Source organism: Balaenoptera physalus, assembly GCF_965194825.1.
Source record: "Balaenoptera physalus genome assembly, chromosome: 1".
Classification (NCBI taxonomy): domain Eukaryota; kingdom Metazoa; phylum Chordata; class Mammalia; order Artiodactyla; family Balaenopteridae; genus Balaenoptera; species Balaenoptera physalus.
Window position 1 is genome coordinate 48,596,879 of NC_138882.1, and position 12,121 is coordinate 48,608,999.

At 44.1% G+C, this 12,121-nt stretch overlaps 2 protein-coding genes and 1 long non-coding RNA gene across 10 annotated transcripts in view; 1 reads left to right on the forward strand and 2 right to left on the reverse strand.

Annotated features, from left to right (window-relative positions):
* DHX9 (DExH-box helicase 9) overlaps positions 1–1,999 on the reverse strand; it is a 54,573-nt gene extending 52,574 nt beyond the window's left edge. The window contains exon 1 of one of the 3 annotated variants that reach the window (XM_082472610.1): positions 1,827–1,999. The gene's annotated coding sequence lies outside the window, so the exon portion shown is untranslated. Of the gene's footprint in view, positions 1–1,438; positions 1,734–1,826 lie in introns of those variants that run through there. The other 2 variants (XM_082472612.1, XM_082472611.1) reach the window with 2 other exon arrangements.
* On the forward strand, positions 1,858–7,119 carry LOC309666409. Its single transcript, XR_014267085.1, has 3 exons — positions 1,858–1,991; positions 5,985–6,083; positions 6,990–7,119. It is a non-coding gene; the product is annotated as an uncharacterized lncRNA (long non-coding RNA).
* Positions 7,120–10,381: 3,262 nt separating this feature from the next.
* The window catches only part of NPL (N-acetylneuraminate pyruvate lyase), a 36,739-nt gene continuing 34,999 nt past the window's right edge, over positions 10,382–12,121 (reverse strand). For 5 of the 6 annotated variants that reach the window (XM_082473477.1, XM_082473476.1, XM_082473475.1 and 2 more), the window contains one exon: positions 10,382–10,991. In XM_082473477.1, the coding sequence (XP_082329603.1) occupies positions 10,807–10,991 (185 nt within the window). In that variant the 3' untranslated portion in view covers positions 10,382–10,806. The remainder of the gene's footprint in view (positions 10,992–12,121) is intronic. The other variant, XM_082473478.1, reaches the window with a different exon arrangement.

Sequence of the window (12,121 nt, forward strand, 5' to 3'; positions counted from 1 at the left end):
CAAGGGTATCTTTAAAAAAAAAAAAAAAAAAAAGATAGCAAAAGATATGGAGCCTGAGTCTAAAATCTGAGTCTGAGTTACAAGCAAGGTATGTGAGACTAAATTAAGAACCAGAGAAAATATGCTACGAATTTAGTTTGCTGTGATGTGAGAAGAAACCCCACTGCTAGCATTGTCTCTGTCTTCTGTTAATGTTTAGTGCATTTTGTTAGCACCTAAGTCTTGTGTCATCCAACCTGACCCTAGTATAAAAAACTTATTCTGTAGTCACAGGTTAACCCTGGGGACATTCTATTAATGAAAAGCTGTGGAACGCTGATGATGTCTATCTACAAATTCCAACCATGAATAATTAAAAAACAAGCCCTCAGCGTGAACGAGTAGCATGAAATATGAAGGACTACACTATCAAATTCCTTCCTCCCTCGGTAGTCTCATCTAACTCCATAATATTAAATATCAACTATATGCTAATGATGCCCAAATGTATATTGAAAGTTCAGTCTTTTCTCTTTAAGCTCCAGAATGAAGCTCATCCAACTGCAGCACTAACGGACCCATCTGAATGCTAACTTGGCATCTCAGTTAGAACAGAATTTTAAATTTCCTCCCAAACCTGTTCCTCTTCCCGCCAATCCCAGTGTTCCCATCTCCCTAAATGGCACCGCCATCCACCAAGTTACTCACGTCACCATTTGGGAATTTCCCAGTCCCTCAAGATCCTCCATAGCTATCCCTTGTAGAGCCCTTATTATGTGCCAGTCGGTATCCTTAAAGGAGCATCTATGTGAACTATTTTACTTAACCCTTACAACACTGTATAGATAAACATTACTATTATTCCCTTTTTTACAGGTGAGTAAACTGAGCCAAAGAATAACCTGCCCCAGGAGACAGAGCTCCTAACTGGGGGACCCAGGATTCCAAGCCAGGTAGTCCTGATCTACTACTGATTTACTGCGCACTTCTGCCTCCAAAACATGTCTCCAATCCATTCGCTTCTCTCCCTTCTCCCTGCTACCACTACTGCCCACCTGGAGTAGAGCAAGAACGTCCTAAATGATTCCCATTTCCACTCTGGCTACCCCTAAATCCATTCTTCTCTTAAATTCTCACCACATTCCAGTCACATGGCCTTCTTTCAGTTTCTTTCCAATCCCTGCCAGTAAACACTAACTAATCCCTTCTGCCTCTGCAGTTCTGCTTTTCCTCCGCGTCTTCATAGCTGACGCATTCTCCGCCCGATGGCCGAGATATCGGCTCAGAGGTCTACCTCCTCCGAAAAGCCTGCCTTGCCACCCTATCTAAAGTAGCTCCCTCCCTTTACACTAATTCCTCATGATCTTTTTACCGAAACCTGCAGACATTTGTTTCCCTACTGCCACCCCCGCGCCACGACCGCAACCTCTGGGAGGGAAGGGCAAGGACTGTGCCTAACCTGTTTACTCTCTGTCTACAGCACCCGCAGGACAGCACCCAGTATTTGTAGCATGGGCCCTAGGCATGGGTGGCGCCTCGACGGGCTCACCCTCAGACGATTCATCCCCTTTCACTCTGCGGCGACGGCGACAGCGCCACCACCACGAGCAGGGCGGAGGAGGAAGTGGGGTCTGGCTGCTCCAGAGACGGGACCGTGACCAGCTGCGCGGAGAACCGAGGGCCACCTCGCGGCCCCGAACAGCGCAAGCGCGGCGCGGCAAGCAGCACGCAACGCGCAATCCGGGAACCCGGCGGGGCGGCTCCCCCTCCCCCTCCCCGCCCCCGGCAACAAAGCCCGGCTGCAGAGCCGCGGGGCCCACCGGGTGACAAGGACGTCTTTCCCTTACCGGCGTCCGCTTCCTGGTACCCGAGAGCACAGCCCTCTTAGGACCGTCCGTGGCTTCGGCCTTAGCGACGGACACACAGCGAACGCAAAGCCACACGCACAGAGTCGGAGGCTGCAGCGGCGGCGGCGGCGAAATGGCTCCGATCGCGGCGCCAAGGAAGGCGGGGTCAGTGCGCTAAGCATGCGCAGAAAGCGAGCTTGGGACAATGGGCGCCCAGAGGGAGGAGCGGGGCTGCAGCTACCAAGTGGCGGGTAGCGTCTCGTCGCCTGGGAGATCCGCTGTGCCTGGCCCCGGGCGCCCCGGCCCTGCTTCCTTCTGTAGTGCAATACCTACTTCTGAAAGTTTTTTGCGAGTTGGGGACCTGTAGCATTTTAATGCAGCAAAATGTTTTGCAGCTTCTGTCATAGGGACCTGTGGTAGATGAGGTGCCCTTCGAAGACAGAACTGGAAATCTCAGGTGCTAACTTTATAGGGTTGTTGAAGCAATTAAACAGGATGGCATGTGAAGGGAGCTTATCATGTGTATGTGGCACACAATAGGTGTTCAGTAGGTGGTGGTGTAGTGAGTCAGATACTCTAACGTGAACGTCTCCTGAAAGACATAAACTCAGTGAAGGCAGGAACCCTGCCTGGCTAGCTCGCTGCAGTGCTTGGTACATCCAGAGCTCAGTAAAAACTAGTTTAATGAATAGACAAAAACTGCAAGGTTGTTTTTGCTCACATTGGATAGCCTCTTGTCTTCAGAGTCTTTGGAATAATTTGGATTCTTAACTATTGTAGTAGTCACTGTTAAGTTTTTGAACTCTAGGGCTTCCCACGGAGGCAACAATACAAAACATTTCAAACTGGGGTTGTTCCACAGAATCCAGACTAATGAATTATCTGGCCCCATCATACCTACCATCCTTATATTTCACCTCTTCCACTACGTTTTTTCCCAACTCTTCTAGCTTACTGTGATTAATCCCTTTAAAACTGTTGCTCCTATGATCAGAATAACACAGCATTCTCGAGCATTACTCATTCTTTTATTTTCTCCATGTGTTTGCTCTCTTCAACTAGGAACAAAATCATTTGGGGAAACACGTTAATCTTTCATTTCTTTGTCCCTTCCAGGGTGCTTAAAGCAGCAGGGTTTTTTTTATGATAAGTGAAACCCAACTAGCATAAGTGAATTGCAAGTGTTTTGTAGCAGATAATGAACACAGCATTTTTATTACCAACTTTTTGAATTCATTGTCTGGTAGACTGATTATATGTTTCATTAATTTTTCTGGGGTTTTCTCTTGCTCTTTCAATTGAGAGTAGTTCCTCTGTCTTTCCATTTTACTTAACTTTCTCTGTCTCTATGAATTTAGGTGAAACAGTTATCTGTTGTGGTCTTGAATAGGTGTTTTTATGTGGGAGCATCCCTATGTAGACTGTGTGCCCAGCGTCTCTGGTGTGAGGACTGGATTTCATGTGGACACCAGCCACATCTTTTCTCAGCGTGTGCTGGCCACGATCACCTTGATAGGGGGTGTGACTGGTGCTGGAGGAGCTGGAGCCTGTGCACGGTGTGAGGTGGGACTTCCTCTCAGTTCAGTGGCTGTCACCACACTGTCAGGGGTGAGGTCTGCTCCGAGTTGCTGGAGCGGAAGCCCTGAGGGCCAGCCTCAGGCTGGCTTTGTTCTCTTTATGTTTTTACTCCTCCCCGAACTGAAGCCTTTGCCTCAAAGGAGGGGAGTGGTGAAGTAAATGGGGCTCGTGTGCTTACAGAGGTTCAATGTGCTGCCTTTGTAGGCATCTACAGCTCTGCTCAGAAGCAGCCCAAAGTCATGTCTTTTCCCCAGTTGTGGCCATCCCACATCTAATGCAAAGTTACGGTATGGAGTGGTTGGGGCCAGCGCATTCGCCAGGTTGGGACTGAGGGTCATAGTGGTTTAAGTGGCTGGGCTGCCATGAGAAGTCTGGACTGCTTCTGTGGTGCTGTTTGAGTGAGTGCAAACAATGGCCACTGCTGCCCCACCTGGACCATACCCCAGGCCCCTGGGTTACCTATGCATCCCTAGATCAAGTCTTTTCCCAGGTCCTGGCTGCCCTAGGTCCATTGCCAAGCTGTGGTGTGGAATAAGTGGGGCCAGGGTGTTCTCTTAGCTCAGACTGGGGAGCATAGCAAGGAGGCAGCCGCTAGGGCAGACCTCTCTCCACCGTGTCTGATGGCAAACCAGCACCTGCGCACTCCTCACGAGTGGAGTCTAGGCTCCTCCAGTCTTTTTATCTGTCCCAGTGGTCCTCCAAGCAGCCAAAGGGGCTTATCCTTCTGCGTAGGACCCCAGGACTGGAATGCCCAGTGTGTGGCTCGACCTGAGCCACTCCTCAGGGCTAGTGTCCACCTGTGCGATCTCCCTTTTCCTTAGTCCCCTCCCAAAGTCACAGGTCCCCACCCGATGCCTTTCTTCCCATCCTACTGTAAAAGGGAAGCGCCGACCCTGACTCCATGTTGGATCTGCTTCTTTACTTTAACCTTTGCTTTTTGTTGCTAATTGTTCACTAAAAGGATACTGTCTATACATAATGGCCTGCCTCCGGGAACCCTGCTCCTCTGCCTGAATGTTAAATCAAAATGCCTTTGTTCAGGGAAACATCCGGACCCTGTCCACCTGTGAATGGCAGCTAGAAAGGAGAAATTAACGCATCCCCTCCCCGAGGCTGGCCATTCCAGGGGATATTTGCGAAACTTATGGCCTTTTTACTTTACTTCCTCACCTCCTCCCCTTCTCTGTTCTATAAAAGAAACTGGCATCCAGACCCCGATAAGATGGTTTTTTTGAGACACTAGTCTGCCATCTTCTCGGTCTGCCGGCTTTCCGAATAAAGTCGCAATTCCTTGCCTCAGCACCTCATCTCCCGATTACTGCCGTGTCTTGCGACAAGCAGAGCGAGCTTGGACTCGGTAACACTACCTGATTACATGGGAATCTTTCTTGCAGCCTTAGTTGTACAGGAGTTCTTCTGCCAGTTTCCGGTTAGTTTTCTGTGAGACTTGTTCCACATGTAGATGTGTTTTTGATGTACTTGTAGGGGGAGGTCAGCTCCACATCCTCTTACTCTGCCATCTTGATCCTCATCCCATGGTGGGAATATCTAACCATAGAAATAGGCAAACGCTACAAGTCTGGGCCCTTTCCCCCGCATCTTCTGCCAGAGCCAGTTGTTAACCATTTACCAGCTCACCACTGGCCTTGGTCTGGGCAGGTGCTTCAGTCGCCCTGGGTTTAGTCTTCCCTTCCCTTGAGCCAGGGGTGGGGTGGGTGCTGGTCTTCCAGCTCCAGCCTCCTGCCCTGCAGCTCGGGAAGCCGATGGTGAGTTGTGCTGCTTCTGGGCTGCCCTAGAGTCTCTGTCCTGAGCAACAAGGTGGTTGGGAATGGAACCTACATAGTACCCAACTGCTGAGGTGCCAGGGCTTTCCACACTTCAGAGAGGACTTCAGCGGTGGCTGGGAGACTCTGGTCCTTTGGGGCTGGTGACATTTGCCAGCTGCCCATTTTCCTCTGAGCTTTGCATTCTCCTCTAAGGATAAGACTCCTGAAGCAAATCTTCTCTGAGCATCACCACACCCCTCACATTTGAGGACTTTGGAGTTCCTCCCAGCACAGCTCTGCTCTCATGTCTCTGATCAGTCCATCTCAGACTCCTATGCAACTTCCTCTGTAAGCACACAAAATGCCAGTCATGCCCAGGTTCTGTTCTTGGCACTCTATATATGCTCTGCCTGGACAATCTTATTCTTCCCATGGTTTCAACTACCATCTATGTGTTGATACCCTCTAAACCTCTATCTCCTATCCAAACTTTTTGAACTTCAGATCAATATATATAAACGCTTGGTAGGCCTCTCTACATGATGTCCCACAGGCTTTGATTCCTGGGTGTCAATTCTGATTCTTTTATTTTTGTGGTAGGCAACCTTCAACGCGGCCAACAATGATCCTCTCCTCCTGGAATTCATTCCCTGTGTAGTCCCATCCTACATTGTGCTAGGGTTGTCCTTTTTGACTAATAGCATACAGAAGGGGAAGGTAGGCTCCTTCTGAGATTGCTTTAAAAGACTGTGGCTTCTATTTTGAGCTCTGGCTCACTTGTGTGCCATCTCTCTCTCTCGGATCTCTCTCTCAGATCTCCCTTTCTGGGCTAAGAAAGCTGCCATAATGTTGTGAGAAACTGAAGCCTCTGGCCAAGAGCCAGCAAGGAACAGAGGCCTGCCCACAACTATAGGTAAGTGAATCTAGAAGCAGATTCTCCAGCTCCAATTGAACCTTGAGATGAGTAAAGCTCTAGCCAATAGCTTGACTGCAACCTTGTGACAAACTCTGTGCCACAATCACCCAGTTAAGCTGCTCCTCGTTCCTAACCCTCAGAAATTGTGTGGATTTATAAATGTTTCCAGGTTTAAGCTGCTAAGTTTAGGGGTGATTTGTTACATGAAATAAAGAACAAATGCAAGTACAATCGTCCCTCAGTATCCACAGGGTATTGGTCCCAGGACCCTTGCAGATACCAAACTACGCAGATGCTCAAGTTCCTTAAATAAAATGGCATAGTATTTGCATATAACCTATAGGATATCCTTCTGTATACTTTAAATCACCTCTAGATTTCTTATAATATCTACAATGTAAATGTTATGTAAATAGTTACCAGTATGTGGCATATTCAAGTTTTGCTTTTTGGAACCTTTTGGATTTTCTTTTTTTTTTTTTTTTAGTATTTTCCTTCTGTAGTTGGTTGAATCCTTGGATGTGGAACCCGCGCATACAGAGGGCCAACTGTATATTCCACATCTAGGTTCTGTTGATCCTTTCTAAATATTTTTCATTCCATTCCCTCCCCTCCATCCCTGCTGCCACTTCCTTAGTGGCTCCACCATCGGTTACCTATCACAATAGGCCACCTAACGGTTTACCTGTTCCCAGTCTGTCTTCCAATCTACTCATCACACTGCTTCAAGAGTGACATTTTTAAAACAAAAAGTCATGTCACATACCTTCCTATCCCATACACACATAAATACTTCAAATCTTTCAATGATGGTGACTTTTTTCATCTATGCCTCTTTGACCTGCTTGTTCCTCTGAAATCACTTAGCAAAAGTCATTCTCTCATTTTGTTTGTTCCAAATAGTGATACATGGATCATTCAAGAACCCACAGATATTTTCCATTCCCCATCCTCTGCTGTTAGAAGCACAGTCAGAAATTCCCAACCTACGAAAAAATCTGAGGGTGGCACTATGATCTGGACTCCAGTCATAATAAATGCAAATTTCAATTTCAATTCTTGGGTTTCATATCATTTTCGACTTTATTTTGGCACCTATTGAGTTAAAAGGTTTAGCAGCAATGTAATGCTTCTCTCTGTTGTATAAAGAACATACACCGAATGCCTTGGATAGCTATAAAAACTAACAATAACTAACATTTCACTGTGCCTAAGATGTGCCAGACACTATTCTAAGACCTTCTTCATATGTGTAATCCTCATAATAACCCCAGAAGATAGATATTATAATTCTTATGCTATCAATGAGATAAATGAATGGCTGAGAAGTTAAATAACATGTTGTAGGGACCTCCCTGGTGGCGCAGTGGTTAAGAATCCGCCTGCCAATGCAGGGAACACGGGTTCGAGCCCTGGTCCGGGAAGATCCCACATGCTGCAGAGCAACTAAGCCTGTGCGCCACGACTACTGAGCCCGTGTGCCACAACTACTGAGCCTGCACGCCTAGAGCCCGTGCTCCACAACAAGAGAAGCCACCGCAATGAGAAGCCCGTGCACCGCAACGAATAGTAGCCCCCTCTCGACACAACTAGAGAAAGGCCGCGCACAGCAACAAAGACCCAACTCAGCCAAAAAAAAGTAAATGAAATAATAAAATAAATAAATTTATATTAAAAAAAATAACGCTGAAGTCACACAGATAGTAAGTGGTGGAGCTGGGACTTGGACCCACACAGCCTGAGGTCAGACATAGAAGCATAAGGCCAACCCTGCCTCCCACAAAACCATGTTATACTGTTTGCTATTTCATACTATATTGAACCCAGCTCTCTACTACTCCTTGGACTGGAATCTTATGGATAACACTGGCTAAGAGGTGCTGCTGGACTCAGTTACAAAACCAGTCCCTGAAATCACTTTGACCTTCCAACCATCTCCAATGAACTAATCTCAGATTTCCACCTTGGAAAAGATGTTAAAAATCAGCTTTTAGTATTGGGATAAATAAGATATTTCACGTCATTACTTTAGTTTTAACATTAAAAGCTAAATTCAAAGATAACAATAAATTCATAATATTCCAAAGTTTTACTTTTGTTTAAAGGCATTATTAGCAACCCACTGCTGTATAACACTCATTCGTTTCTTTTTTTTTTTTTTTTTAAAAAAACCTGAAAGTTTTCTAATGGTTTTCCTTCCTCTAGAAGGCCAACACAAACAAACTAGTGTGACGTGGCTTGCATTTAGGTGCACTCTGCACAGACGTCCCAGTAATGTTGCTAAACACCTTTCCCTATTTTCCATTTATACCTTCTTCAAGATGTGTTAAAGTGTTGTTTAATAAGGGACCGTAAACAGAGGGTATCCATTCCTGAGCTTCTGGCACATCCATATGTTCAGATTCAAACTCATCCAGGTAACCAGATGGCTAAGGGAACCACTAAAGAAATGAAATATGTTCTGGGCCAACTTGTTGGCCTGAATTCTCCTAACTCCATTTTGAAAGCTGCTAAAACTTTATATGCGCACTATAGTGGTGGTGAAAGTCATGATTCCTGTTCATCATCCAAGACTTTGGGAAAAAAATGGGGAAAAAAATGATTTGCAGCTACTCATAACTGTCAGGTATCACCTGTAAAATATAATGGAATGTTACACTCTTGATTCTGTGGAAATCTACTCCTGAAGACAACTTCACTCTGAAATGTCATTGGCAGAAAAATTCAGTGGATTATCCTCAAAAGAAAACTGTAAAAAACCACTCATGGCACTGTATGTATTAAATTGTAGAACGGTTTTCTCTTTTGTGCTTCCCTGATTGGTTGCACTGGGTCTTAGTTGCAGCAGGCCGGCTCCTTATTTGCGGCTCACAGGCTCATTAGTTGCGGCATGCATGTGGGATCTAATTCCCAGACCGGGGATTGAACCCAGGCCCCCTGCACTGGGAGCACGGAGTCCCAAACACTGCGCCACCAGAGAAGTCCCTTGTTTCTACGGAGTTGGATGTTAAAATACATAGAGCTAAACTCAGCCCTTGGTCATTTTGTTTAACTATCTTTGTGTTCACAAGATCTCATTAATCATGATAAAAGCTCTCCAAGCACTAATTTCAGAAGAGCAAAAAAGGAAAAGCAGAGTTCATTGCTTAGTGGATATCCAATATTTATCTTCACTGAAAAATTAATTTGTCTTTAGTATCATTAAGTAGGGATATGACATCCTCAGAACCAAAGACTAACAAAAACCTCACTTTTATTCTTTCAGGAAATTAACGGCTATAGAGAAAAGTTTCAGTGAGGTAGAATATAAGCTCACATAAGCCATTGTGGTTCATTTTCTAATTCAGATACCTTACTCCTAAAGGTGAGAGAAATATGAGAAAACAGTGTGTGTTATTCCTGGGCAAAAAAGGAGTGAGGAGATATAAAGAGAAGGGTAGCAAAGATAATTAAATCCACTGATCATTTCAAATTCTCATTTTGCAAACATTTTCTTTTTGATTTTTAAAAATTAAAAAATAGAGTAAACTGATACGAATTTCAAATACTTTCCCTCTGCCAATGAGCAGACTAATTAGATAAGAAACAAAATAAAAATCTTAGGTAGTTATTAGACTGGATAGTCCAGTTTAAAATCACTAAGGATTGACCATCAGTACACTTTGTTACTAGAAGGCATGCACCAGGGTTTGTAAGAGCGGAGACTGAGCAGCCAGTTATATAGTGCAGAGAAAGAAAAAAGTAAAGAAGGTGTGTAGAGAAAGTTAAAGTTAAATCTTTGGGTCCTCCCTAAATCTCTTATCACTGAAAAGTGACTGTGTGAAAATGTGACTGGGAAATAACAGTAAGTAGCCCCTGGGCTCACGGTAGAAGGGATGCTGGCTTTCACTTCCAATAATTCAGGGCACTGTTGAGGGACACTTTCTTCTCAGTGAGGAAAGGAGAAGTTTGTGGTGCCCAGAGCAGAGAGCTCTTTGGTTCTCTGAAACTTTGAGAAGTTCTCTATAGCAACAATTAGAGACTTGAATTCATCTTTGGGGAAGGCCTTTCCTTTGTTATGTGAAAACCACCCTAATGGCCCTTTAGTTATAGTAACTGAAGCAAGTCTTCACCTAACCCTATGTTTTTGGGGAAAATTGCGACATCGCACGCAATTAATCCGAAAGCAGATATTCTAGAGTTAGACTGAGCAGCCAAGTGAACTGCTTTGTTAACAGTTGTGCATAGTTGAGTCACACTGTAATTTGGCATTAAAGTTAGTATGTCTGCCTAAATGCAATAGCTCAGAGTTGTCCTAGATTCCAAATGAATATTTATTAAAATGAAAGTACATTATGGTGGTTTAAAATTAGAAAACTTTAAAATAGGATTAACAAGCAGAAATCAAGATAATGGGAGCTCCCAAAGGCAGATGGAATTAATCAATTACAATTTTCCTCTTGATTCCATCTTATCCATTTATGCAAAAACTTCTCCACCAAAATTCTGTGAAATATTGAATGACTTAGGGCTCATAACTCCTTTTAGAGTTTTTGCCCCTTCACAAATTAAAACTTTTAAAAGATCATAGTAGGTATTTAAATACTTGTTGATTGATGCAAGATTTCATTTGCTAGGAAAGTTTAGTTCAAACTCATTTAAAAAGTTTTTGAGAAATGAATGCCGTATTCAAAGTGGATTATATCTCAACATACACACACTGATTTGATAGAGAGAGGCGCTAGCTACAAGCTTCCAAGTTTCCATCCTTTAAATCAGTGAAAGAAAGGAAATCTAGGCTTTTCAGTTTAGCTTCTGCATTATCAGTAAACTCCCTGGAGGCTTTCTGTAGTGGAAGCCGGGGTGGGCCCATTGGAATCCCAGAGACAAGAGTCATGATGGCTTTGGTCTGCGACACTCCAAAACCTAGACAGGAAAAAATAAATGAGGAAACATGGCTGGCACTGTCCACTTTGCCACAAACACTCGAAAGAAGAGATCATATTCTTACAGTGATTACTATAACAGGATAAAGTGGAACTAAAAGATGGGAACATTTCTTGTCAATATGGCAGACTGAGCAGATGCAGGAAATCCCTATTCCTGCTTTAAACATATAGAAATGCTGGAAACTTTTTAACAAATTGACAAACTGTAAAACAAAACAAAGTGAGACTCAAAGTCAACCTCAGAAGCAAGAAGGAGGAATGAGAAGTATCAGGAATAAAGAGGTCAGAGCGGTAAGGAGGAGCTGAAGCCAATGGTCCATGAGGATAATCTGATTCAGGGATACACTGTCGTGGATTGAATGATGTAGGACTTGGTCACTAGGTCACAATTTAGTTCAAACACATCTAAGAAGTCCCTGAGAAATGCACTATTTAAGGTAGTTTATGACTCAATGCTGCTGTTTTAGACTAGGGCAGGAATGCAAGATGAAGCCTTGAGTCTGTACACAGCAAGGAGCTGGAATTAAACTCCCCATATAAAATTGGTAGCCAGCCTTCTACGAAAAGCAATAGAAAAAAAACTGGCCCACTGGCCTGAGAGGCAAGGAAGCATGACTTCCGCCAGGGTGTGGAAGGAAAAAGATCATATAAATGAAATCCCAAGCCTGTGCCATATATGAATGCTGGATCCGTATTTGCATTATGTGCTTGGTACAGGAACCATACTAAGAAATATACCTAAAGACTGGTTAGAACTGATGAAACGATAGTGTCCTAGCAGAGGCAAATGTAAAATCATTTGATAGGACACCTCACAACCTAGAGTACAATGGATTCTCCAGAAAACAGCTGTCTCTGAAGATGAAATCCGAGTTAAAAATTACAAAGCACACGAGGAAAAAGAAGCTGCATGAGAGACAGCAAATGCACAACTGACAAATTTTACATCCTGAGAAAAGATGATACAAAATTCTGAAAGAGGCTTCACAGAAATAAACGTAAGAATAGAAGCCATAGGCTAAGAGAAGGGCATATAAATAAAGAACAGGAAGATCTGGAAGAAAAAGCCAAAAAGAAATGCTGGAAATTAAAAATACATAATCAGTA